At 36.6% G+C, this 22240-nt stretch overlaps 6 protein-coding genes across 7 annotated transcripts; 4 read left to right on the forward strand and 2 right to left on the reverse strand.

The window, feature by feature from the left end:
* Window positions 1-1299: 1299 nt before the first annotated feature.
* LOC131548644 (P2Y purinoceptor 3) lies at window positions 1300-4995 on the forward strand. The gene is made up of 2 exons (XM_058790128.1): window positions 1300-1611; window positions 2475-4995. The coding sequence occupies exon 2, from the start codon at window positions 2579-2581 to the stop codon at window positions 3851-3853; it is 1275 nt and encodes a 424-aa protein (XP_058646111.1). The 5' UTR covers window positions 1300-1611; window positions 2475-2578; the 3' UTR covers window positions 3854-4995.
* Window positions 4996-5063: 68 nt separating this feature from the next.
* LOC131548649 (PPP2R1A-PPP2R2A-interacting phosphatase regulator 1) lies at window positions 5064-11410 on the forward strand. The gene is made up of 9 exons (XM_058790137.1): window positions 5064-6103; window positions 6231-6315; window positions 6411-6467; window positions 6686-6732; window positions 6820-6877; window positions 6964-7031; window positions 7176-7231; window positions 8164-8248; window positions 8348-11410. The coding sequence occupies exons 1-9, from the start codon at window positions 6018-6020 to the stop codon at window positions 8463-8465; spliced, it is 660 nt and encodes a 219-aa protein (XP_058646120.1). The 5' UTR covers window positions 5064-6017; the 3' UTR covers window positions 8466-11410.
* c10h17orf49 (chromosome 10 C17orf49 homolog) lies at window positions 9706-15329 on the reverse strand. The gene is made up of 6 exons (XM_058790138.1): window positions 15096-15329; window positions 14919-15013; window positions 14686-14787; window positions 13184-13413; window positions 12992-13093; window positions 9706-12053 (listed from the first exon to the last, which is right to left on the reverse strand). The coding sequence occupies exons 1-6, from the start codon at window positions 15114-15116 to the stop codon at window positions 11989-11991; spliced, it is 615 nt and encodes a 204-aa protein (XP_058646121.1). The 5' UTR covers window positions 15117-15329; the 3' UTR covers window positions 9706-11988.
* A 139-nt stretch (window positions 15330-15468) lies between these two features.
* rnasekb (ribonuclease, RNase K b) lies at window positions 15469-17368 on the forward strand. The gene is made up of 3 exons (XM_058790141.1): window positions 15469-15685; window positions 16111-16193; window positions 16788-17368. Exons 1-3 carry the CDS (start codon window positions 15608-15610, stop codon window positions 16930-16932), a joined length of 306 nt encoding a protein of 101 aa, XP_058646124.1. The 5' UTR covers window positions 15469-15607; the 3' UTR covers window positions 16933-17368.
* Window positions 17369-17507: 139 nt separating this feature from the next.
* On the reverse strand, window positions 17508-20334 carry med11 (mediator complex subunit 11). 2 transcript variants are annotated; one of them, XM_058790140.1, is made up of 4 exons: window positions 20116-20334; window positions 19538-19619; window positions 18794-18924; window positions 17508-17928 (listed from the first exon to the last, which is right to left on the reverse strand). In XM_058790140.1, the coding sequence occupies exons 2-4, from the start codon at window positions 19605-19607 to the stop codon at window positions 17785-17787; spliced, it is 345 nt and encodes a 114-aa protein (XP_058646123.1). In that variant the 5' UTR covers window positions 19608-19619; window positions 20116-20334; the 3' UTR covers window positions 17508-17784. The 2 variants fall into 2 exon arrangements, with proteins under 2 accessions (XP_058646123.1, XP_058646122.1); XM_058790139.1 differs by lacking the exon at window positions 20116-20334 and adding an exon at window positions 19808-20070.
* si:ch1073-143l10.2 (uncharacterized protein LOC565165 homolog) lies at window positions 20072-21959 on the forward strand. The gene is made up of 6 exons (XM_058790136.1): window positions 20072-20211; window positions 20293-20356; window positions 20499-20586; window positions 21321-21394; window positions 21485-21736; window positions 21824-21959. Exons 1-6 carry the CDS (start codon window positions 20124-20126, stop codon window positions 21924-21926), a joined length of 669 nt encoding a protein of 222 aa, XP_058646119.1. The 5' UTR covers window positions 20072-20123; the 3' UTR covers window positions 21927-21959.
* The last annotated feature ends 281 nt before the right edge of the window (window positions 21960-22240 follow it).

Consider the following 22240-nt stretch of genomic DNA (forward strand, 5'->3'; position numbering starts at 1 on the left):
CACGGTCTAATGAGCCTTTTTTTGTGGAACTGGAAAAGCAGTTATGCCATAAATACTCTGCATTAAAAGATACTTAAGGTCCTTTTGTGGTTTCTCGGAACACCCTCTTGAAGGTGCCTCGAATATCCCAGAAAAGAGTTATAGATTAAAGTCAAAATTAATGTTGTATTTTTTTCAATTTATTTTTAATGAAAAAAATAAATAAATAAAATAATGCACATATTTATACATTTGTATGAATACAGGTTGAAAAATGAAAAATTTATGAAAATGTACTCACCCTCAGGCAATCTAAGATGTAGATAGGTTTTTCTTCATCTGAACAGATTTGGAGAAATGTAGCATTATATCACTTGCTCACCAATTGATCCTCTGCAGTGAATGGGTGCCGTCAGAATGAGAGTCCAAATAGATGATAAAAGCATCACAATAATCTACACAAACTCCACAATGTTATTTCCGGCTAAAATACAAGTCCTCTACTCTACCCATAATATTGATTTCTTCAATGAAAAAGTTGTCTCATCTGAATCAGGAGAGAAATATACACAGATCAAGCACTGTTTACAAGCCAAAACAGTCTAAAATGTTGATTCATTTTGATGTGAAATGACTACGGATGGTGAACTTTTTCATTGGAAAAAGTGTTATTATGGATTATAGATTTGTATTTTGGTCAGATGTGAGAGAGTTTAAAGTTAAATCTCCTTTATGATGGATTTGTTACACTTCACGAAATGTTAATAATGAACTTTATCACTTGCTCACCGATGGATCCTCTGCAGTGAATGGGTGCCTTCAGAATGAGAGATCAAACAATTGATAAAAACATCACAATAATCCAGAAGTGATTGCATAAAGTTAAAATTGCATATATCTTACATGCAGCCTTTTGCTTTAATACATCTTTAATGATGGGCTGGAGTTTTGTGGATTATTATGATGTTTTTATCAACTGTTTAGACTCTCATTCTGATGGCACCCATTCACTGCAGAGGATCCATTAGTGAGCTAGTGATGTAATGCTAAATTTCTCCAAATCAGTTTCAATGAAGAAACATCTCGGATGGTGAGTACATTTTCAGCCAGTTTTTATTTCTGTGTCAACTGTTCCATTAATGATAATGCAATATTATAAACAGTTTAATATGAGTTAATAGAAAACATATTTGGTTTGATGTTAATGAATGACTACTTGAGTGCTACAGGTGAGGGTTATGGGGGTTCACAAGACAAAACTTGTTTAGCCCTGATGTGTTTCACATAATGACCTGTGTGTTTCCGTTAGGTTGCTGTACATAAATGTACTCAACTGCATGCAGCTCAGCTGACTGACCATTCATGCACAGTGAACAGCGAGGGAGCGAGAGAGGGCACAGAGACCAGAGAGAAAAGAAGAAAGCACACAGAATTACTGATTGAGAACTGATTAGTAAAACCTAGCAGATCTGGATACCAAACTGAGAAAGTAATTTGTACACAGAGACTGTAGTTCAAGAAGTGCAGCAAAAAGTACAGAACTTTTCGTCCTGACCTTTTATCAAATGCGTGAAGAAATGAATGTATTTTGGCTGCACATTCAAGTTACCTTTTTTCTTGACCTTTAAGCAGGTAAGATATTTCATTTAGATCTACTTTCAGTGGTCTACGTGTATCAGAACAAACTTTGCTTTAATACTATAAAAAGAAAATTGCTTTAAATGGGATGACCTATCCAGTCATTTTCAGTCTCTATAATACTATCACAATTTTTCTAGTTTACATTGTCTAACTTTTAATAATCAAATCAAGGTGTTTATAATCGATATGCATGGTTTTGTGTTGAACTGCACGCTGGATTGGGTTTCCGCTCAGCATTTCTTGTCTGAATGAATGGGAATTAATTATTTACTGGAACATACCTGCAAGGACACATGATATTGTAATACCAAAACTGCCTCTGTAGTACACAAGCATATTCATTAAGAAACAAACTCAAGTATTTTACGAACCAAAAATGGAGACTTTATCATTACTGCTCCGTGTTATGTAGGCACTATGCATATAGATGAATGCATCAGCCATGTCTAGCCATAAATTAGGCATCTTATTGCACACGCTTTCCAGTTTTCATTGCAAACAGGGTCAGTTGGGTCATGAAGTGGCGCGTGTTGATACCTCTTAATTTGTGTGAAGAAAAACCGCAATGCGAAAGAACTCGTCCAATACATGGGACTCAAAAAATGGGGGATGGAAAGATGAATGAAGGGTTTACGGAATGGTTTGTTACTGATTGAAGGGGTAATAGACCAGAAGAGGCCGATTCAGCACTATAGACAGATAAAGTTGAAAGACTGAGTCATTGGTCAACCTGCAGTTTGCTTGGAAATAAACTATACGACGGACTACAAGAAAGTTCAGATTTACAATGCAATCACAGTAAAAAATATATAACGTTCCTCTGTTTTCTCCATCTTGGAGCGATGTCCTGACAGGATATCCTGAAGGTTGAAGAATGTGGAGCTTCTAGATTGAATTGAAGAGGTCTTGAGAAGACAGTGATGTGGCTCTGCAGTGACAAGATCAAGGACAGCTGATCATGAAGACCACGACTTCAATCTCCAATGTATCGCTGCAGCCAGATGTTCATAACCACAGCGCACCGCACAGCTGCAGCATCGACGAGTCCTACAAGTACATCATCTTGCCTCTATGCTACTCCTTGACCTTCTTGCTCAGCCTCGTCCTGAACTCCACCGTCCTCCTTCGGTCCTACCGGTGCAAGAGCGGCCGTCAGTGGAACACTTCGCTGATCTACATGGTCAATCTGGCCTCCACGGATCTGATGTACAGCTTCTCGCTGCCGTTCCTCGTAGCCAGCTATGTCATGCGTGACCATTGGGTTTTTGGAGACTTCATGTGCAGGCTGGTGCGTTTCTTGTTTTACTTCAACCTGTACTGCAGCATCTTCTTCCTCACCTGTATATCTGTTCATCGCTACATGGGAATCTGCCATCCAATCAGAAACATTGCTTTGGAGAGCAAGCGGGTGGTTAGGGGCATTTGCGCAACTGTTTGGGTCATAGTGTTCATTCTTACATGCCCAATCGTCAGATTTGCCAAAACAGGGGATGTTTTGAGGAAAATCGGAGGGGGGGTGAATGAAGCAACCGATTCTTGGTCGGAAAGTAGCGGAAATGCTGGAAAAGTGGAGGTGGAGGTATATAGGAACTGTTGGGACGACGCAATTGATAGTGAGTTTTCCGAATACGTGCCTTATGGAATCGTTCTACACCTTCTGGGCTTCTTCTTCCCTTTTATCGTCATCGCATGGTGTTACTCGCAGGTGGTGCGGACCATCTTCCAAACGCTTCACTCCCAGCCACAGGTGCAAGAGGAAGGGGGAATGTGCGGCGGGGTCGAAGGGGTCAAAGACAGGACGTCCATGTCCATCTCTGGCTCTCAACATGCGCCGTACCTCAACAGGCGGCGCAAGTCCATTAAAACCATCGTCACCATCACCATCCTGTTCGCACTGTGCTTCCTGCCCTTCCACATCACACGCACGCTCTTCCTCGTCCTCAAGGAAACGAAGGCCGCCGAGTGCCAAACCATGCGGATGGTTTCCATTTGCTACAAGATCACTCGGCCGCTGGCTTCCTGCAATTCCTGGCTCAATGCACTCCTTTATTTCTTAACAGGAGACAAAAGCTTAGCCTGTTGTGGACGGACCAGCGCCGGTCACAACACCCACTTGCTCTGGCCTTTACAGATTCTTGGAGGACAGAAAGAGGCTGAGGATCAAGAGCAAGGCAATTCACATAAAGCAGAGGAAGCTCACGAAAGTGACTCGAAATCTTCAGGAATAACATAGAGGAGATCGGGAATGCAGTCTCAATGGGACAGACCTACTTTTAATGCTCTAGATTTCATATTATTTATTATTCATTCATATTACTGAGCAATTTCACACAATCTTGAGTATTGCTGTATGTTTTATGCTAGTAAGTGACTGGGTATCTCTTTTAAACAATATTTTTGGAGTTGGTGAGTAAAAAATTATTTTGAATCAGTAGATAATTTTAAAATAATCATTTCTTAAAGTATAAAACTGGCATTTCTTATGCACAATATAAGTTATTAATTGCTGACTGACTAGAAGTAAAGGACAGTCAACAGGCCAAAATAATATACAAAAGAAACAGGAAGCAAAAAGTTACTAATTGACATCTTGTGACAATTAAACCGATTTGCTCACACTATTAGCAAAACTAATATGACCTGTATGCTGTCGAGATCCTGAAACTGTCGAACTGCACATACTTTTACAATTTAATAAAGATCCTGTAGTGAATAAAAACTCATTTTAATGTATCTTAAAAATAAACAAACTTTTTCCAAATTAAACTTTAAAAACATACTTTCAGCTCATTGTAAATGTCCATGCTTTCTGTTTGAATTGCAATTCCTAAGCATTTATTTGTTTTTATGAATATTGTTCACACTGATAGAATAAATGTTATACATAATTTTACTTTGTTTAAATTGATGTTTACCTTGTTAAACACACACACTTTCAGACTAGCATTGTGATTAGGCTTGCATATGTAAGAGTGTAAAATTCATAAACAACTGTGAATATTTGTTTTATGAATGTTATGATACAATTCACCACGGTTATGGTAAATGGTTAATCTTGAATATGTAAAAATTCACCATGACGTTTTTATTAATTGTTATAACATAATTCACATTGACAGCATTTACTTTGTAGCACTTTACAGTGAGGTATGATTTGTTCAAATTAGTTAACGCATTAGGAATCATGAACAATCTTTTTTTTAACATATACTACATTTATAAACATCAAAAGCTTAATTAAACTTTATATACACGTTTACCTTATTCAAATACAGTTTTGTAGTGCATTACTGATGTATGATGGTTTAGTATGACTGACTGGCATGCGTCCCAAGGTGACTTGTGGATTAATCCTCAGTGAAAATAACCTTAAATATTTGCGTTTTTTCTTTCATTAATCGCATTACATTTTCTTTTAATCAGATTAATCTCAAAAGCAAACTCTATATATCTTGTACTGAGGCCAGAATGATTGGCAAAAGAATATGCAGTAAATAGTTGCACGCCACATACTCACTTCTCTCGAGCTCAGTGCTTTATCTCTGTGTGCAATTCTCTGGTCTACCAGAGCGAGGCGCTGTTGTACAAGGGGATGCACAATTTCTATTTGGTTGCGGGAAATATGTTTTATTTTCTAAATTAAGAAATGACCGAAAACTTTTAATGTATCCCGTGTTTCAGACTGTATCGGCAGACACTTTCAGCTGAGGATGCCTTCACCGACAGAGCCGACGATCACATGTTTGATCGGGATGGTGTTATGTCATTTTTCCGACTGCTTTACAAACTAGCAGGTAAACTTGAAAAAATAAGCCGTGGCAGAAAGCTTCACCTTTATCACGACATTTGACCGACAAGACTCGAAAGCTTATTTTCTGACCACTTTGATCCGTGTTAATTCGCTTATGTGCTGTTTTTGCTTTTCGATGTTTTATTTGCTCTGTTCGGATAAGTTGGATTGGATTAAAAAGCCAAAGGACCTTGTCGAGTTGGTGGCTTTGCATTGTAAATAGTGCTGAATATACCTAACTTGTGGACTGAATACGAGAAATCTCTTTTAATGCACAGAAATAACTGTATTTGCTTCATGTTTACGCCGACGAAATCAACCTGAGGAGTTTATACTAAGTTTGTGTGCGATCCGATAAACCAGCTGTGGCTCGAGCTCACAGCTGTTCTTTAAATTAGTGTAGAAAGCTGACTCTATTTCGTTTAGAAAATTCAACAAAATGCGATAGACACGGGAAAGCAGTCCACTCAGTTAAATTGGATCGGGTATTTTGGCGTGAGGCCTGCTGGTCGGGCTTTTGCCGGGTGAGATTTGGGAGTAAGGCCGCGTCAGGTCGCGTTCAGGCCGGCCGTGAGTGACGCGCAGTCCCGGCGCCAGAGGACGAGCTATGGAGAGGATGGAGGTGGACCAGTGCGCAGGCGCAGGAGGAGCCCTCCGAAGGTCCAACAGCGCCCCCATGATCACGAACGTCAGGTGAGGGAACTGCACCCACTGCTGCAACCAAATATTCATTTAAAACAGTAATATACACTACTGAATCGTGTTGAGAAATAATTTAATCGCAAAACACTCTCTCAACTCTTGTTTGCTGGTGTTGTAGTGATGGGACAACAGTATTCAGCTCTAATAGTTCGGCTCGGTATCGTCGGAGCAGCGTTTCTGTGAACCCGAGCTGTCCCTCACGGGTGAGTGTTCAGATGGTCTGATTGTGAATATCAGTTTTGGGCATTTAGTTTTATAAAAACTTAGAAGAAACTTCAATAACTCGTTTGTGTTACAGACCCTTCCTCTGTCCCCGTTCTCACTGTCTTGTGAGAGATCCGAACAAAAGAGACAGGTGAGAAGTCAAGAATCGATTCTGTGATGCTTTTAAACAGTAATGAGTTCACGAGTATGTTGAGTACCTGTTGCCTGCTTTTACTTTACAATTAAAAGAGAGAGAATTCATTGTAGTTTTGTGAAGAGATTTATTAGTAGGAACAATTATTTTTTTTGTATCTAAAGAAACATTAATTCAGTCAAGTAATGTTTTACTGTGCAATGTTTGTCATCCAGATTGAGAATATGGAGCTCACTTTGAGAGGAAGTTTACAGAGACTTAGGTAACCAAACACAAAAATTGTGCTTAAATGAAAGGGTTATGTTATCAAAATATTCAGTTATTTTAACTTGATTTTCTCTCATCTAAGTGCCTCGCCTGCTGTTCCCTTCCCTCCTGCGAGTCACTGGCATGACCATCTGTCTCCAGTGAGTATTTCTCTTTTGGTTTCAGGTCGTCAGTTTCAATCCGTTGTCATTTTTGTTATTCACCTCACTCTGTACGTCCCACGCAGGGATTCCATTCCCAGGACAGCGGTGTCACTCCTAATTCCTCACCCAGTCCAACTCGAAGGTTTCGAGGGTAAGTTCGTTAATAAATCTACAGTATTAGAATGTATATCCTTCAAATGTCAATACTTGCAGGAATTTGGTCTAGTTGTTTCAAAGTACAAGAGACACAAATATCTTTTCTAAACAAAGATTTTGATTTGGTTTGCCTGAACAGAGGATCTGTGAGCTCTGGAGTGAGATGGCCATCAGTTGCACCTTTGAAAAGGAAAGGTAATGATTTATAACCTGTTGCTTCTTCTAAATGCATTTGAAAAAGCACATTAGAAACTTATCAGAAAGGATAGGAATCTTAATGAATACAATGAAAGAATTATTATTACTTGCACTTTGAATATTTTATTGGTAATATCTTTTTTGTATGAAGTAAAACTACCATTCAAAAGTTCAAAGCTGGTAAGATTTTTAATATTTTTTTTTGAAAAAAAAAAAAAAGCTTATGCTTGCCAAGGCTGTATTTATTTGATCAAAAATACAATAAAACAGTAATATTATGCAACATAACAGTAATATTATGCAACATAACAATTTAAAATAAAAAGGTTATTTATTAATGGAATGGCAAAGCTGAATTTACTCCAGTCTTCAGTGTCACATGATCTCCCAGAAACCATTCTAATATGCTAAGATGCATTCTAATTTGGTGCTGAAGAAATTATCATTTTATCATCTAAGTTAAAAACAAATATTTTTGTGGACAAATTTTTTCTTCTTCTCAGGACTCTTTGATTAATAGAAAGTTGAAAACAGCATTAATTTTTACTGTAATGTTTTATCAATTTTATGCATTCTGGCTGAATAGAAATCTTAATTCATTTTTTTTTTTTTTTTAATTACTGACCTCACATTTTTGAATGGTAGTGTATGTAATTGTAGGGATACTTTTTCTAAATTGTTATTTTTTGGCATTGTTTCATAAGTACATAATAACGGTTCTTGGTTCATTTCATGTAACACATTGTGAAAATACAATTTGACTGATTTATTCAAAAGAATCAACTAGTTTGTGAATTGAGCTACACTAGTGATGCTGTTTGTTTGTTGCAGGCAGCATCATTCAGTTCTAGTATTAAAGTTCCCATCTTTTAATCAGTTTCTCCAATGATTTTGTTGTCATATTACATTGTCTTGTTTCCTTTACTCAGGTGGAGTGGAATCGGACGGTCCGCCCAAAAAGCTCTTTGTCGCTGGAGTCACAGACCCTGCTCACATAACCAGTTACACAGTCAGGTGAGTCTTACAATGATGCTTAAATAAACAACGGAACAGAATCTCATGCCTCATTATAGGATCTACTTCAGTACTTAATGAATCTCTTCATACATACAGTGTTTCCCAGTCAGTGGACTCTTCCTCTGGGACTGCTCCTGTCGGTTCAAACACCCAGGCCACCCCCCTGTCTCTCTCCCCTCCGCCCCCCTTCACCTCTCACCACCCCAGCATCTGAACCCCAGTATTCATCACAACATCACCTTGTAGAGCTTCGGATTCAGGGTGTTGTAAAATGAAGACCAAACTTCGACCTGATCTCTGTTCTGTCCCTTTTTATTTTCCTGCTTTTAATTTGGTGCTTTGAATAGAGTATTTCAGCTCAATCACTTCTGAAGGAAATTCAAACTAGTTGTTACTTTGATTTCAAGATGCAATATAAGAAGACAGACTCTTCTGGATGTATCTGACATGACAACATGGATGCTGCAGGCTATCATGTAATTTGTGAATAATTATGGAACTTCGGTGCCTACAGAATAGTTTGCTGTATATATGAAATAGTATCTGCAATAACACGTTTGCAATGAAAGTGTTCAGGTTATTGAAACCTGGAGAATATTGACACAAAGACCCTTTCCTTAGTGTACAGACTCGAGACCAGAAAGACCAGTTTTGCTCCTTTTTGTTTTCCTCAAGTTGTGGCAAAACATTTTTGTATTTTGGTACATCTTCAGCTTCCATTAACAGGGTCCAACGGTCTGTTAAAACGTCCAGAATGGATAGAAAAAAGGACTAAGGATAGAAAGTATTAAAATCAGTTGGCCATAGATGTCAACGTTTTGTATAAATGTGTATAAATATGTGAATAATCGAATATTATTTTGGTAGATATTAATCTTGTGTTTCTCTCTTGCGTTTATCCGAGGGGTCTGATGTCTGTAAATATGTTTATTTTTCCATATAGCTTTTAGCTTGGACTGAACTTTTTGAGTTTGAAAAATTTTCTTTGAATCATTGGAAACGATACCAGCGCATTCAGGCAACTCCCATACTTTGATTCGCTTATTGCTTACTTAAAGAAATAGTTCACCTAAAAATTCATATTTGCTTACAATTTACTCACCCTCAGGCCATCCAGTATAGATGAGTTTTGTTCTTCATCAGAAGTTACATTAAGTTACATGGGAGAAGTCGCATTACATCACTTGCTCACCAATGGATCCTCTGCAGTGAATGGGTGCCGTCAGAATGAGAGTCCAAATACCTGATAAAAACATCACAATAATCCAGAAGTGATGGTATAAAGATGGAATTGTTTCTTACAAACAAGCAGCTTTTGGCTTCCAAATTTCTTTTATTGATGAACTGGAGTTGTGTGGATTACTTTTGGATTATTGTAATGTTTTTATCAGCTGTTTGGACTCTCATTCTGACGGCACCCATTCACTGCAGAGGATCCATTGGTGAGCAAGTGATTTAATGCTAAACTTCTCCAAATCGGTTCCGATGAAGAAACAAACTCTTCTACATGTTGGATGGCCTGAGAGTGAGAAAAAATGATCAGCAAATCTTAATTTTTGGTTGAACTATTCCTTTAAAACATGTACTGTAAAGACTAATGTCTCACCTCTTGTCTACAATCTGTTGTTGGAGTATACGCTAAGCACTTTCAGTTAAAAGTCCACATCGAAAACTGACCTAGACCCTTAGAATGTATCCTGTCTGAGGCAAAATCATTAGTTGAACTGTTTTTCCCTCCTAAACAAGACTTTTACGTTGTGAATTATGTACAGAAATTGAGGACTTAAGATACTTGCAAGGGATGAGCTGTTGCATTACAAAACACGATAAACCGTTTCTACATTGATACAATCACGGTTTCAGTGGATATCATACTCTTCCTCTTGTACTATTTGCACAGTGTTAGATATCAATGTTGCTGTTACATGAGTGGGATCATATTTACTTTTTATTGTAATGGGTCTTGTTTTGTAATGTTTTAATTGTTTGAATCCTTTCACTTGGGAAATATTTTCAGATCTTTTAAGTCGATCTGATTTTTGTGTAAAAGCAGCAGTTCTGGATTGTGGCTTTAATTGTGGTGTTTGAGCTGGATGGATTTTATTAAGAAAATGCATCATCCAAAAAGTGACATGCTGCAGTTAATTAAACTGGAAGCCCTTCTAAAGCAAATTTACCAAGATAATTCACTGCATTATGCAAATGATGTTGATTGTGGCGCATGTTACATTGTTATTTATGAATGTGTAAAGGCTCTGGTAGCAGTATGTACTTCATTGTCACAATTATTGATTCCCAAAGTCTTTATTGTAATGGACACCGGCAGCTTGTCGGTCTCTAAAGTTGCACATCGGACATTTGAAGCCGTTCCTCTGTTTCCATATTCATATATCTGGAGGAATACAGCTCATTCTTTGATATAATGTCATTGCCTTTTACTTTTACTCATTTAGTGTTTAATTCAGTGATAATGCCTTACAGGTTTTGGAGTCTTGAAGTTTTAATTCCAAAGTTACTTGCACTGTCATTTGCAATTTCCAGTTGTTGGGGTCCTTGAGATTTCAAAGTTTGATACCAATGTTTATGGGTCTTTAAAAGTGATTACAAATGTGCAATATGCATTAAAGTTGCTGGAATTAGTATGTCAAGTTTATCGGGATAATCAGTTCCAGGTATTTATCAAGAACCTGAATGGGAGGCTTGACAGCTGTTTGTTCTGAATCATTTGTATAATCTAGAATAAGTACCATGTCATTTATTTTTCAGTTTTTTGCCATACACATACTATGACAGGTTCTGTTGTATCAGTGTCAGAGAGAGAATCGTGATTTGTCCTTTCTTTGTTCTCCTTAAATGATTGAGTGGTGTTGTGAAGAAACTAAATGGATTGTGACTGCACGAAAAACATTGTAAAGAAATGCCAAAGCCAATAGATTTTGCCTATCAGTTGTTCAAGCTGTAAATATATTCTGGAAGCCAGAAAAATTAAGTGAAAGATGGATATTTTTTTGACATATTGGTAGCAAAAGTACATTTATTCCCTCTCAGTCGCCCAAGATGAATGTCCAATTATCAGAGAAGAAATATCATTTACCATAAAATGTATATTATACCATATATTCTTATGAAAAAGATCATAATAAAAACTCATTTTATTGATTTGTATGCTGTCTTTTTATGCCGAGCCAAGAAGTTGTACGACAAGACGATTTGTTCATATAAAATTTAAACAGGCATGTCTTATATTTGCTGTTGAACTGACCCGTTTAATTATTCTGTAATGGTAAAAAATAATATATATATATATATATACACATACAATAGAAGCTGCACCTAACACACAGTGGCAGTGAAAGAAAATGGTCAAATATTTCTCAAACTATTTTTGATGTTGTGCTGCCACATTTTCATTACTTCACAAAGCTTTACTTCAGCCAAAAGGGCCTAATAATTAAAAAAGGAAGTATTTTTACAAGTAGTTTGACCACTGTCCTGTAAACCCCTTTTCAGCTGTGGGCAGATCAGATCACACAACATGAACCACTAAAAACGTAATTGCAGTTGACATAATTGATGCAGTTGTTTTACTTCATCTTCACTGACACGGGTAGAGAATGTTTGGCGATGTAGTACAGATCTGATGCTGTTTGAACCTACAGCAGAAAAGGTGTTCGAGGTGTACAGCGATGATCAAACTTGATCATCTTTGCTCCCCTCTTGCACCTGACAAGTGAAGATCAGCGGGACAGCAGAGGTAGATCACTGGAGTTCATTATAAGACTGGAGTCCAGATTCAAGCTCTCTGCCAGAAAAAAAGAAAGAAAATTTAACACAATTAAATCAACACACCCCAAAATGAAAATTCTTTCACCTTCATGTTATTTGTGATATCAGTATCTGTGAAACAATTTACACAATAATACACAAAAAAAATAATGGAATGAATGGAACGAACGTTTTTCAGGTTTTATGAAGGCACATTTAAGAGGTTTTTTTAAGAACAGTTAAAGAAAATTTATGGAATACATTGAAGGGAACAATATGTTTTCTAAATGTAAGTGTCTATGGAGTGCACAATGAGTATTCATCAGCATACAACAGTTTGAAAATATAACTTCCAACAGATTTCCATTAATTAATATATAGCTGAACTACAATATGGAAATAACTTTTACTGTCCCTTCTGATCATTGTATTAATTTGTAAAAGCAAATACAGTAGTCAACATTTGAAGTGGATCAAAAAAGTTCAAAGTTTTCCTAAGACAAGAACACATTTTGGTTTTAGGTTAACTTTGATGAAAGGTTTTGACTACTGTATCACATGAAATATCACATAAGAGGTCTTGTTTTCTGTGAAACAAAACGACTTAATTTAAACATTTTCTGACACCACTGAGGGATGTTTGTTCTTGTTTTAAGCATAAACTAAATAAATATTTATTTTGCATCTGAAGTAATTGTATCTTGCTTTCGAGACGTTAAGATATTTGTATTGGAAAACAAGACGAAAATACAGATGAAGATACTCATTTTTTGCAGTGCATGCAAGATTTAATGCCATTCGTTTATGAATGTAAGACTTTCTGCTCCAATTTAAGACCTTAATTTGTGGAACGGACAGTGCAAAACCCTCTTTTGCAGCTTCATAATGAATGCAAACGAACCATAGAATGTTTTTGAATGACGACAGCATTTTCATTTCATTTCTATCCTTCAATGCATTCAAAATGTGACTCACCTTGGTCGAAGTTTGGTTTTTTAGTGGAACCCTCTCCAAGCCCTTCAATATCCACCAAATCGCTGTTCACGTCAGAGTCATTCAAAGCACTCAGAGTCACATCTGATAATAGACAGCCAAACTGTTTAAGTGCGCTGACAGACATATAACCACAGTTTCAATGAAAAAGGATAAATACAAGCACTGAGTCACCTGATGGTTTAGGGTTCTTTATTGCTGGTTGTAAAGACGAAGAACTCTGCAATCCAGTTGTCACAACGACCTGTGAGGTGGGCACAGTGATAACGGTGGGGGCGACTGATGCAGGGGGCGGCGGTAGCATCACTGTGGTTTTCTTCATGGTTTTTTTAGGCGACTCTGCAGTGAGAGGTACCCTGCTGTCCTCATACAGCTTCCTTTTCACTGTGGTCTTAATCTGGGCACTACAAGATGATGAGGAAAAAGAGAGAGAGAAAGTTTTTTGTGGTGCATTTGGGGACAAAGATGTCCTCGCCTGAATGAAAATTCTGTCTTCATTTACTCACCTTCATGTCATTCCTAACCTATATAAGTTTCTTTCTTATTATATGTTGAACACAAAAGAAGATATTTTGAAGAACCAAACAGTTGTTGGTCCCTATTGATTTCAATAGTAGGGAAAGTCAATGGGGACCATCAACTCAAAATATCTTCTTTTATGTTCAACATAAGAAAGAAACTGGAATGACATGACGGTGAGTAAATGATGACAGAATTTTCATTTTTCAGGTGAACTATTTTTTTTTAAGAACAATGTGCATTTACTTTTAAATTGTAACATATTTAGATTATTTAGTTGATTGACATTGATATTTATGCATCGGCCCATGTGTTATTATAGGTGATTAATAGAAACATTTGCTAATTTTAGTTGTTAGAGCACAAACTGTAAAATGATTTCATTATTATTATTACACTACTGGCACCATACCTGAATAAACTTTCACAGAATATATAAATGACTTCTGATATCATTCTTTTTCATATTTATATATGGGTCAAAGGCATTTAAATTTACAAAAGTGACTTTATATACATAGAAAGCATATTAAATGCAAGCGTCTTCTTTAATATTTCAAATAATGTTTGTGAAAATAAAATGTCAAATATGGGGTGTTCCACTGTCATTCAGTGTAACAGACATATTTATGTAAATAACCTGTACTTATTCAAATGTATAAAGGAAAAAGTGATCATACTAAATTTGATTATATATTCAAAACACTTCTTGCTGACAAATAGTTAAAACCTAGTGGTTTGAAAGACAGTGGCAAAGATTTCTAATTACAGTTCATTCGTTTTTGGGGGCTGCACTGTGGTCCTTAAATAGAGTCTATTAATGTCATCTAATGACTCTTATTCTAAATTTGCCTGAAAGATGTGTTGGTATATAAGCTATTGTTACACTGAATGACAATGTAAAATACAAATGTGAAAATTGATGCAGTCACAAAAATTATGCATATAAAACAGTATTTTATATCCCACACAAATATATTATATTACATTACATGAAATATTTGAGAATTGTAATATTTAATATATCAATAATAATATATGAATATTTAATATATATAGTATTTAGCGCCTAGCGCATTTTTATTAAAAAAAAAAAAGAAATTCTGACAATTACACAGCTAGAACTCTATCACACCTACAGCTCCACAAACACTCACACTGTCCGCTCCTTTATGACTGAGCTGATGCTGTTCAAATCTTCACCGAAGCGGCGAACTGCAGAACGCAGCATCTCAATCTCCGTGTCGGTCCATTTGGCTCTGAGATTAGCAGTGTGCAAAAGGAAAGAGTCAGTTATAATATATCGACTATACTTAAACAACAACAGTACAATTGAAATACTGCAGATGTTGTTGTTTCAGCAGAAGGGAAGTCATAAACCACATCTCACCCTGCAGGAGAGGAGTCCGCCACTGGATGCAGCTGCATGGTCAGTTCACCCAGTTTAGAGAAAGCAGCGCCTGCAGCCGAGAAGATCTCGCCCACCTGATTGACATTTAAATTGTATGTGCTTTTGATTTATCCTTACTTAAGAATATTTATAATGCAAAACAACTCAAATGTTTACCTTTGTGGAAGCTGAAGTCATGCTGTAGTGATGAGCTGAAATAAACAGACCGGACACAAATAGAACAACAATCCAGTCGAGTCTCAGTCAGCTGCGCTGAACAATTAAAACGATCAAACCGGTTTAAAATGACGGCTGCAGTCATCCAGCGACCTTTCGTAGGAAAATATCTTTATCTTTATCATATATCTAATAAAAAGTCTCTATAACCAGCATGAACTGAACATAATAGTTCGAACTAAAAATTCCCAGAGTACAATGCGCTTCGAAAATGAGGCGTGTGATTGGTCCAGCGCATAGCCAATCAAGTGATTGCGCACGATCTGCGCAACATCCATACGAAAAAAGCCGAGCGCCGTCGAACACGCTTACGGAACTAGTCGAACACACCCGAGTGCTGCCGAAATACATTCCGTCGATTGGATCGAGGGTGCTGGAGACATCATCCCGACTGAATGTAGCATCCTTTTCCCAGTTTTGAGAGGAAGAATCGGTGGGCGATTTCGGATAAAATGCCGTCGCTTTTATTCTGTGGGCCCAAGTTGGCCGCCTGTGGGATCGTGTTAAGCATCTGGGGTGTCATTATGCTGGTAAGGATTATAATCATCGTGACATTGCTTGCTAGCTGTAGCTAATGGGATTCACCCACAACGATAGGAATGTTTTACCTGTATAATAATAGTATTGCTGCGTTTAGATATTTTTTTTGATAGAAAAGGACATACATTTTTAATAAATGTGCTTAGATAGATTTGTTCAGTCATGTAACGTTATTTGTCTGTTGAATATACCAGAGCTTTATCTGAGGAATATAACAGCAGGTGTTGGGATCATGGGATGTAAAGGCCTTTACCGTCTTGACATGACATTTTTTTAAAAACACATTCTTTCTTTTTCTTTGTGTGTGCGTATGTATTTTAGATATGTATTGGGAAACAATATCCATAATTAATTCCACATAATGTCGTTAATATTGAATATTAATAAAAACCCTGTTATTATGCTTTTTTCCCAGTCAATGTTGGGAATCTTCTTCAGTGCAAAATCTGCTGTGCTGATCGAAGATGTTCCTTTTACTGAGGAAGACATCCGTGATGAGTAAGTTACTCTCCCCCATCTTTAAATATTAACGCTGTCATGTTGTAGAAAGCTATCTGATCAAATATATTAAGACAATTTACCTTCTGGGGATCAGTAAGACATATTTTATTTGTATTTTTCGACCCAGTAAATACATTTATAATAAGATAAAAATAATTCTATTTCAAATAAATGCTGTCCTTTTGGACTTTTCATCACAAAATTATAACAAGAATTGTTTTGTTTTTTTAGCCAAATCAGCATATTAGAATGATTTCTGTAGGATCCTGTGACACTGAAGACTGGAGTAATGATGCTGAAAATTCAGCCTTGCTATTACAGGAATAAATTACATATTAAAATAGAAAATAGTTCAACTAAATTGTAATGTTTCACAATATTACAGTATATTTAATCAAATAAATGCAGCCTTGGTGATCATAAGAGATTCGTTTCAACAGCATTACCAACCCCAGATTTTTGAATGGTCATGTATGTTATATTTGAATGTAAGTACAAAGACTTTGAATAGACTACATGTATTGAATGAGAACTGCCAAACATGACATTTCTACATGCAAATGTTTACTTGTGAACTTTATCTTCCAACAGCAAGAATCCACCGCAGAACATTTACGGACTCTACAACCAAGTTGGCATCAACTGCTTCATTGCTGCTGCCATCTATGTAGGTGTCGGAGCTGTGTCTCTGTGTCAGGTTCGCCTTAACAAGCGCCAGGAGTACATGGTCACATAAACCCAAACAATTTTAAATTCAACAGTAATTATCCATAATTTATTTTCAAAAGACTTCTCAATGATCTCGGAGGACAGTTTGTTCTGTTACATTGTCTGAAATGGATATTTGGCTGTTCATCTTCAGGTCAAAACACTAGATATATTGATAGATAATAGATAATAAATACAAAGTGAAATAATTATGTAAAACAGTATATATGCACAGATACAAAGCAGTGTGCATATATATGCATGTTGTGTGTTATATTTTCCAGAAATATTTAGATGGCTCTACATTCCCTATGATATAAATAAACAAAACAAGCAGAAGGTCTTTAATAGTTGTCTATTAATAAATAACCTAAAATACACTATAAAACACTATGGATCCATATGATACTTGATGGTGTTCATGTAGAATGTGTGTATGTTTGACTTTTTTTAAAATTTAAATATTTAAATATTTGTGTGGTAATATAAATGTCTTATTTTATTGAAGTACACCCTGCAACCCTTGTGCTGTATACTTGATATTATCACATCTGTGATGAACAACGTAAGATAAGTGAATGGAGAGTCTTATGTTCCCTTCAATAAAATACTAGTGGAAAAAATGTTTTTATTTTTCTTTTGTCCTAACTATTAACAAAGTGATAACGTAACAAGAAAACAAAATAACAAAACGTAACATTTCTCAATAAGACAAAAGCGTTGGTGATATTTCGACGGGAAAGATATTTAAATCACTGAGTTTGTCAAACAAAATTTCTTTAAAATTATGAAAAATAAAAAGTGTTGGCTTGTAGATGGTATTCAGAAAGGTTTTGATGCATGTAGATACTTATGAAGCAACAGTCCATTTAATATGTCTTTATGTCTGCGGATCAAGCATTATCTCACAGGTGCGTCCCAGCTCCCCCAGTTTGACACGGGCGTATTCTGCACGGTTTAGGGCCATCTGACAGTCCTTTCTGGCCGAGTATGTCGATCCCTCATGAGGCTGACCTGTTGCCACCTTTACTCAAAAAACAGAAAGGAAGAGAGAAAGAAAAAAGAAACAAAGATGTTAGTGCATCACAGAGGTAGTCAAAGGTTTCCTCCAATTCTATATGTTTTATACCTACACTATATTGCCAAAAGTATTGGGTCACCCCCTTCTAATGAACAGGTTTGACTACTTTAGTAATTTCCATGAGTACAAATCTTAATGTTTAAGCATATAATGATATTCTAGGGAATTGTGTGCTTCTAATTTTAAAGCAACAGTTTGGACAGGACCCTTTTCTATTCTAACATGACAATGCCTCTGTGTATAAGGCAAGGTTCAAAAAGAAATGATTGATTTAGTCAGTGTGGAAGAACTTGACTGGTCTGCAGAAAGCCAAGTCCTAATCCAAGCTGAACACCTCTGGTGTGACTTTAAATGCAGATCTTGAGCCAAAAACTCTTTACCAAACACCAATGACTTGTACATATGGGTACAGTCATTTTAGACACTTCCAAAACTGTTGCAACAGAGATAGAATACAATTTTTAAATACATGAATTATGTTTCCATCTTTGTTGCCACAGTTTTGGAAGTGCCTTTTTCTGTTCTAAAGAAGGGGGTGTCCCAATACGTTTGTCCATATAGTGTATGTACAAGTCATTGGCACACAATTCCCTAGAATATCATTATATGCTTAAACATTAAGATTTGTACTCATGGAAATTACTAAAGTAGTCAAACCTGTTCATTAGAAGGGGGTGACCCAATACTTTTGGCAATATAATGCATATGCAGCATTATTAGATTGATAAAAAGATCAACAGATTGAACAACAGAACAATAGATAGAATGACAGACAGGCAGATAGATAGATGTGAACACACATGCACACCTGTGTCAGATATCGGATCTGTGCACTCAGTTCACTCTCAACTCTGTTGATGGAGGTCTGGAACTGGTTCAGCTGTCGGTCTAATAAACTAGCATTGGCCTTCTCTTTAGAAAGCTCCAGCACGATCGTTCCTGAAAGACAGAATGTTACAATTCAATTTGTGTACTTGAATTAACATACAAAATGCTAAATATCATCACTATAAAGCTATAAATATCAGGTTTAAAAATGTATAGTTGTAATGTCGGTCACAAAACCTTTAATTTAATGCAAAACAACATAAATCAATCAACTTAAGTTGGTTTGCTGGTCTCCCGGGCCTGTTTCATAAAACAAGTTTACCAAATAAGCCAGTTAGTCTAACTTATTGTCAGTTAATTTGGTTCAAAATAAGTCAGACTAACTGAAATAAGCCTGGCTTGTTTAGCCATAACTTGTTTTATGAAACAGGCCCCCAGTCTGGCCTAGATGGTCTGTTGACTGATTTTAAAAGGGTTTTCCTTGTATGACCAGCTAAAACCAGTTTGGCTAGTCAAGGACTTTAGCAACAAACTATCTTAGGCTGGTTTAAGCTTCTTTTCGTCAGCAGGGACGTCAGTTCTGCATGTTTTATCATATTTAATACGATTTTGTCATGATTTAAAGCCAATTCCACCACAATCCAAATCCCAGAATATGACACGGTGTCTGAATTAATATTAAGCATTACTTAAATTAAATCCATGCATTTATGAAGTGGCAAACCTGCGCTCTGCAGCACTAAAGCTATCTCCTTCTCCACATCTTCCAACGCCCTCAGCCTGTCATTAGCCATTCCGAACACAACCTACAGAAAAAAAGAGAAAATATAAGTGTAACAAGCGCTCAACTCTTACAAATAAACAGAATAATCAACAGCAGACAGACAGACAAACACACACACACGTTAGCTATGCAAGAGTTTCATTACTAAAAAAAATTATAAACGCACTTCATTAATCTATACGGTTGAAAACTATTTTTAAAATTACTTACATCTATATTGACGCACAGTAGACTAAATTTCACGAGATATTCAGTAAAGACTGTAGCACACAAAGACCTTTCAGTGTGGCGAACTACGGAAGCCGCAGAACAACAAAATAACAGAACGCGAAACCCGCTGACTGCGTTGGAGAAAACTAAACATGATTGTTGTTTGACTAGTAATTAAAGCCATTTGCGCAACATCTTGACAAAATCTGCAACAGAAATTAGTTATCTGGAACTGCCCGTAATATTTAATGTGAAAACGCTGTAAAAATACATTAGATAAGCGTCTAAATTGTCCAGCTGAGTTCTACCACAGATCATGGAGTCCTGGAAGAGTCACGTGCGGGCAGAGCTGTTTCACAGAGACTGCAGGCAGAAAGATCCTTTCTCTGGCCTGTTTGACAAGGGTGAGTTTTATTACAGATGCTGTCAAATGTACAGAAACAAGCTATCAGTAGTGCTGCAGTAATGACTGGAAGCTCTGACAGTGTCCAGGCTGGAGGAGATGCTGGCCTTTCACACGAAACTCAGGCAAGACATGGACACATGCAGGTAACACACAATGCCTATGCCAATCTATTTTAGTACTGATTTGATTTCTTGACTTATTGGAATATGTTACGCATATAACATGAGACATGCACTTGCCATACATTTAAATGTATTGTTTTGTTTGCTGTCATATTTGACTCAGTTCCACAGAAAATGGAAGCTCTAGATACCCAGATGAAGACGGCACCCTTTATTTGAGAGTGAATGAGCTGAAATTTCTTAATCAACAGGTGAGAGTAATATTCATGACAATAAACGTCTTATTGCTAAAACTAATATTTTATTTCCCACCAGATTTTGAGATTTTCTTGCATAACATGGTCATTTGTACGTTTAATTAAGGATTCAGTTATGCTTAATCTATATGAAATTAGTTTTTACCTCCTTTTGTTCCTGAGCATATTAAGCCATTAACTGGGACTTTTAATAGATTTGTTCCAACATTTATTCTCAATATATATTCTAATACAAATTTGGAATAATTAAGATGTTCTTGAAAGAAGTCTCTAATGCTTACCAAGGCTGCGTAAAGTAAAGAACCGTAATATTGTGAAATATTATTACAGTTAAAATAACTTTATATTTGAATATATTCGACTCCAGTCTTCAGTGCCACATGATCCTACAGAATTCATTCTAATATGCTGATTTGCTACTCTGTAAACATTTATTTTCTTAGTATTATCAGTGTTAAAAACAGCTGTGCTGCCTAAAATTTTGGTGTAAACCCTGACATGCTACTATTCAATAGTTTTGGTTTAAAATAACACTTTTATTCAACAAGGATGCATTAAATTGATCAAAACTGACAGTAAATACATTTATAAGGTTACAGACTTCTGTTTCAAAGAAATTCTGTTCTTTTGATCATTATTCCTCAAAGAATCCTGAAATAATGTATCAGTTTCCACGGTCTATCACTACTACTAACAATGGAATAGCCTTCCTCTTCTGTTTATTCCAGCTCAAGCAGAAAATCTCAGATCTGACCAGCAATGCATACCTGAAGGATGCAGAGTTACATTACTGTCACTCACAGTAAGTTAAACAACCAGGTACATCTTGAAAAAGATGACAAAATCATCAAGACAAACAGTCCTAATAGGCCTCTATGTCTTCCTGCCATAGAGTTGCCCGCTACAGGACCGAAGCGGTTGTATTGGCCCAGGGGGCTTCCAGTCTGAAGGCTGATCTAGAGGAATATGAGTATCAGCTGGAGTGTCAATCAAAGGAGTTGACAGCACTGAGACTGGAGCACAGCTCACTGAGAGAGGAGCTGACGGCCGCAAACCTCCAGAACGAGCAGCTCCTCGACCGCTGGTTAGAGGAGAAGAAAGAAGAGGCTGAGAGGATTAATAAATACAATGCTACACAAGAAAGGTGAATGTAATTCTGACTATTAATATTTTATTACTGTTTCTTCAATGACTTTGCACATTGTTTTGCAATTAATTTATCGTCCTCTAGATGGCAACGTTTGGCAGGTCGACTGAAGAAGCGGTATCGAGTCAGATCTCGAGCAGCCTGTGCAGCCCACAAACTGACAGAGTCCAAAACTCCTCCTCCTTAGTACTTGATTATCTATGAATGTGAATTCTGTTTTTGTTCATTTTTCTATGCTTTTGGAGATTATTTTACACATACACACTCACTCACACGATAGTAAAATAATACCTGAGAGCAAACACACAGTATTTTGAAGATTGCTGAATTCAGTGGTTAGTAATGAAGCTATTATTCTTATCTTCCATATTTAATAACACAGTAGCACAGCCATGTTGTATTTTTATTAGTTTTATTTAAAAAATTAAATAAAAATTCAGTTTTAAAATAAAAATAAAATGGCAAACAGTGTATCCTGTATGTATGAAAATTGTAATAACA

The sequence above is a fragment of the Onychostoma macrolepis genome, chromosome 10 (assembly GCF_012432095.1).
Source record: "Onychostoma macrolepis isolate SWU-2019 chromosome 10, ASM1243209v1, whole genome shotgun sequence".
Lineage (NCBI taxonomy): Eukaryota > Metazoa > Chordata > Actinopteri > Cypriniformes > Cyprinidae > Onychostoma > Onychostoma macrolepis.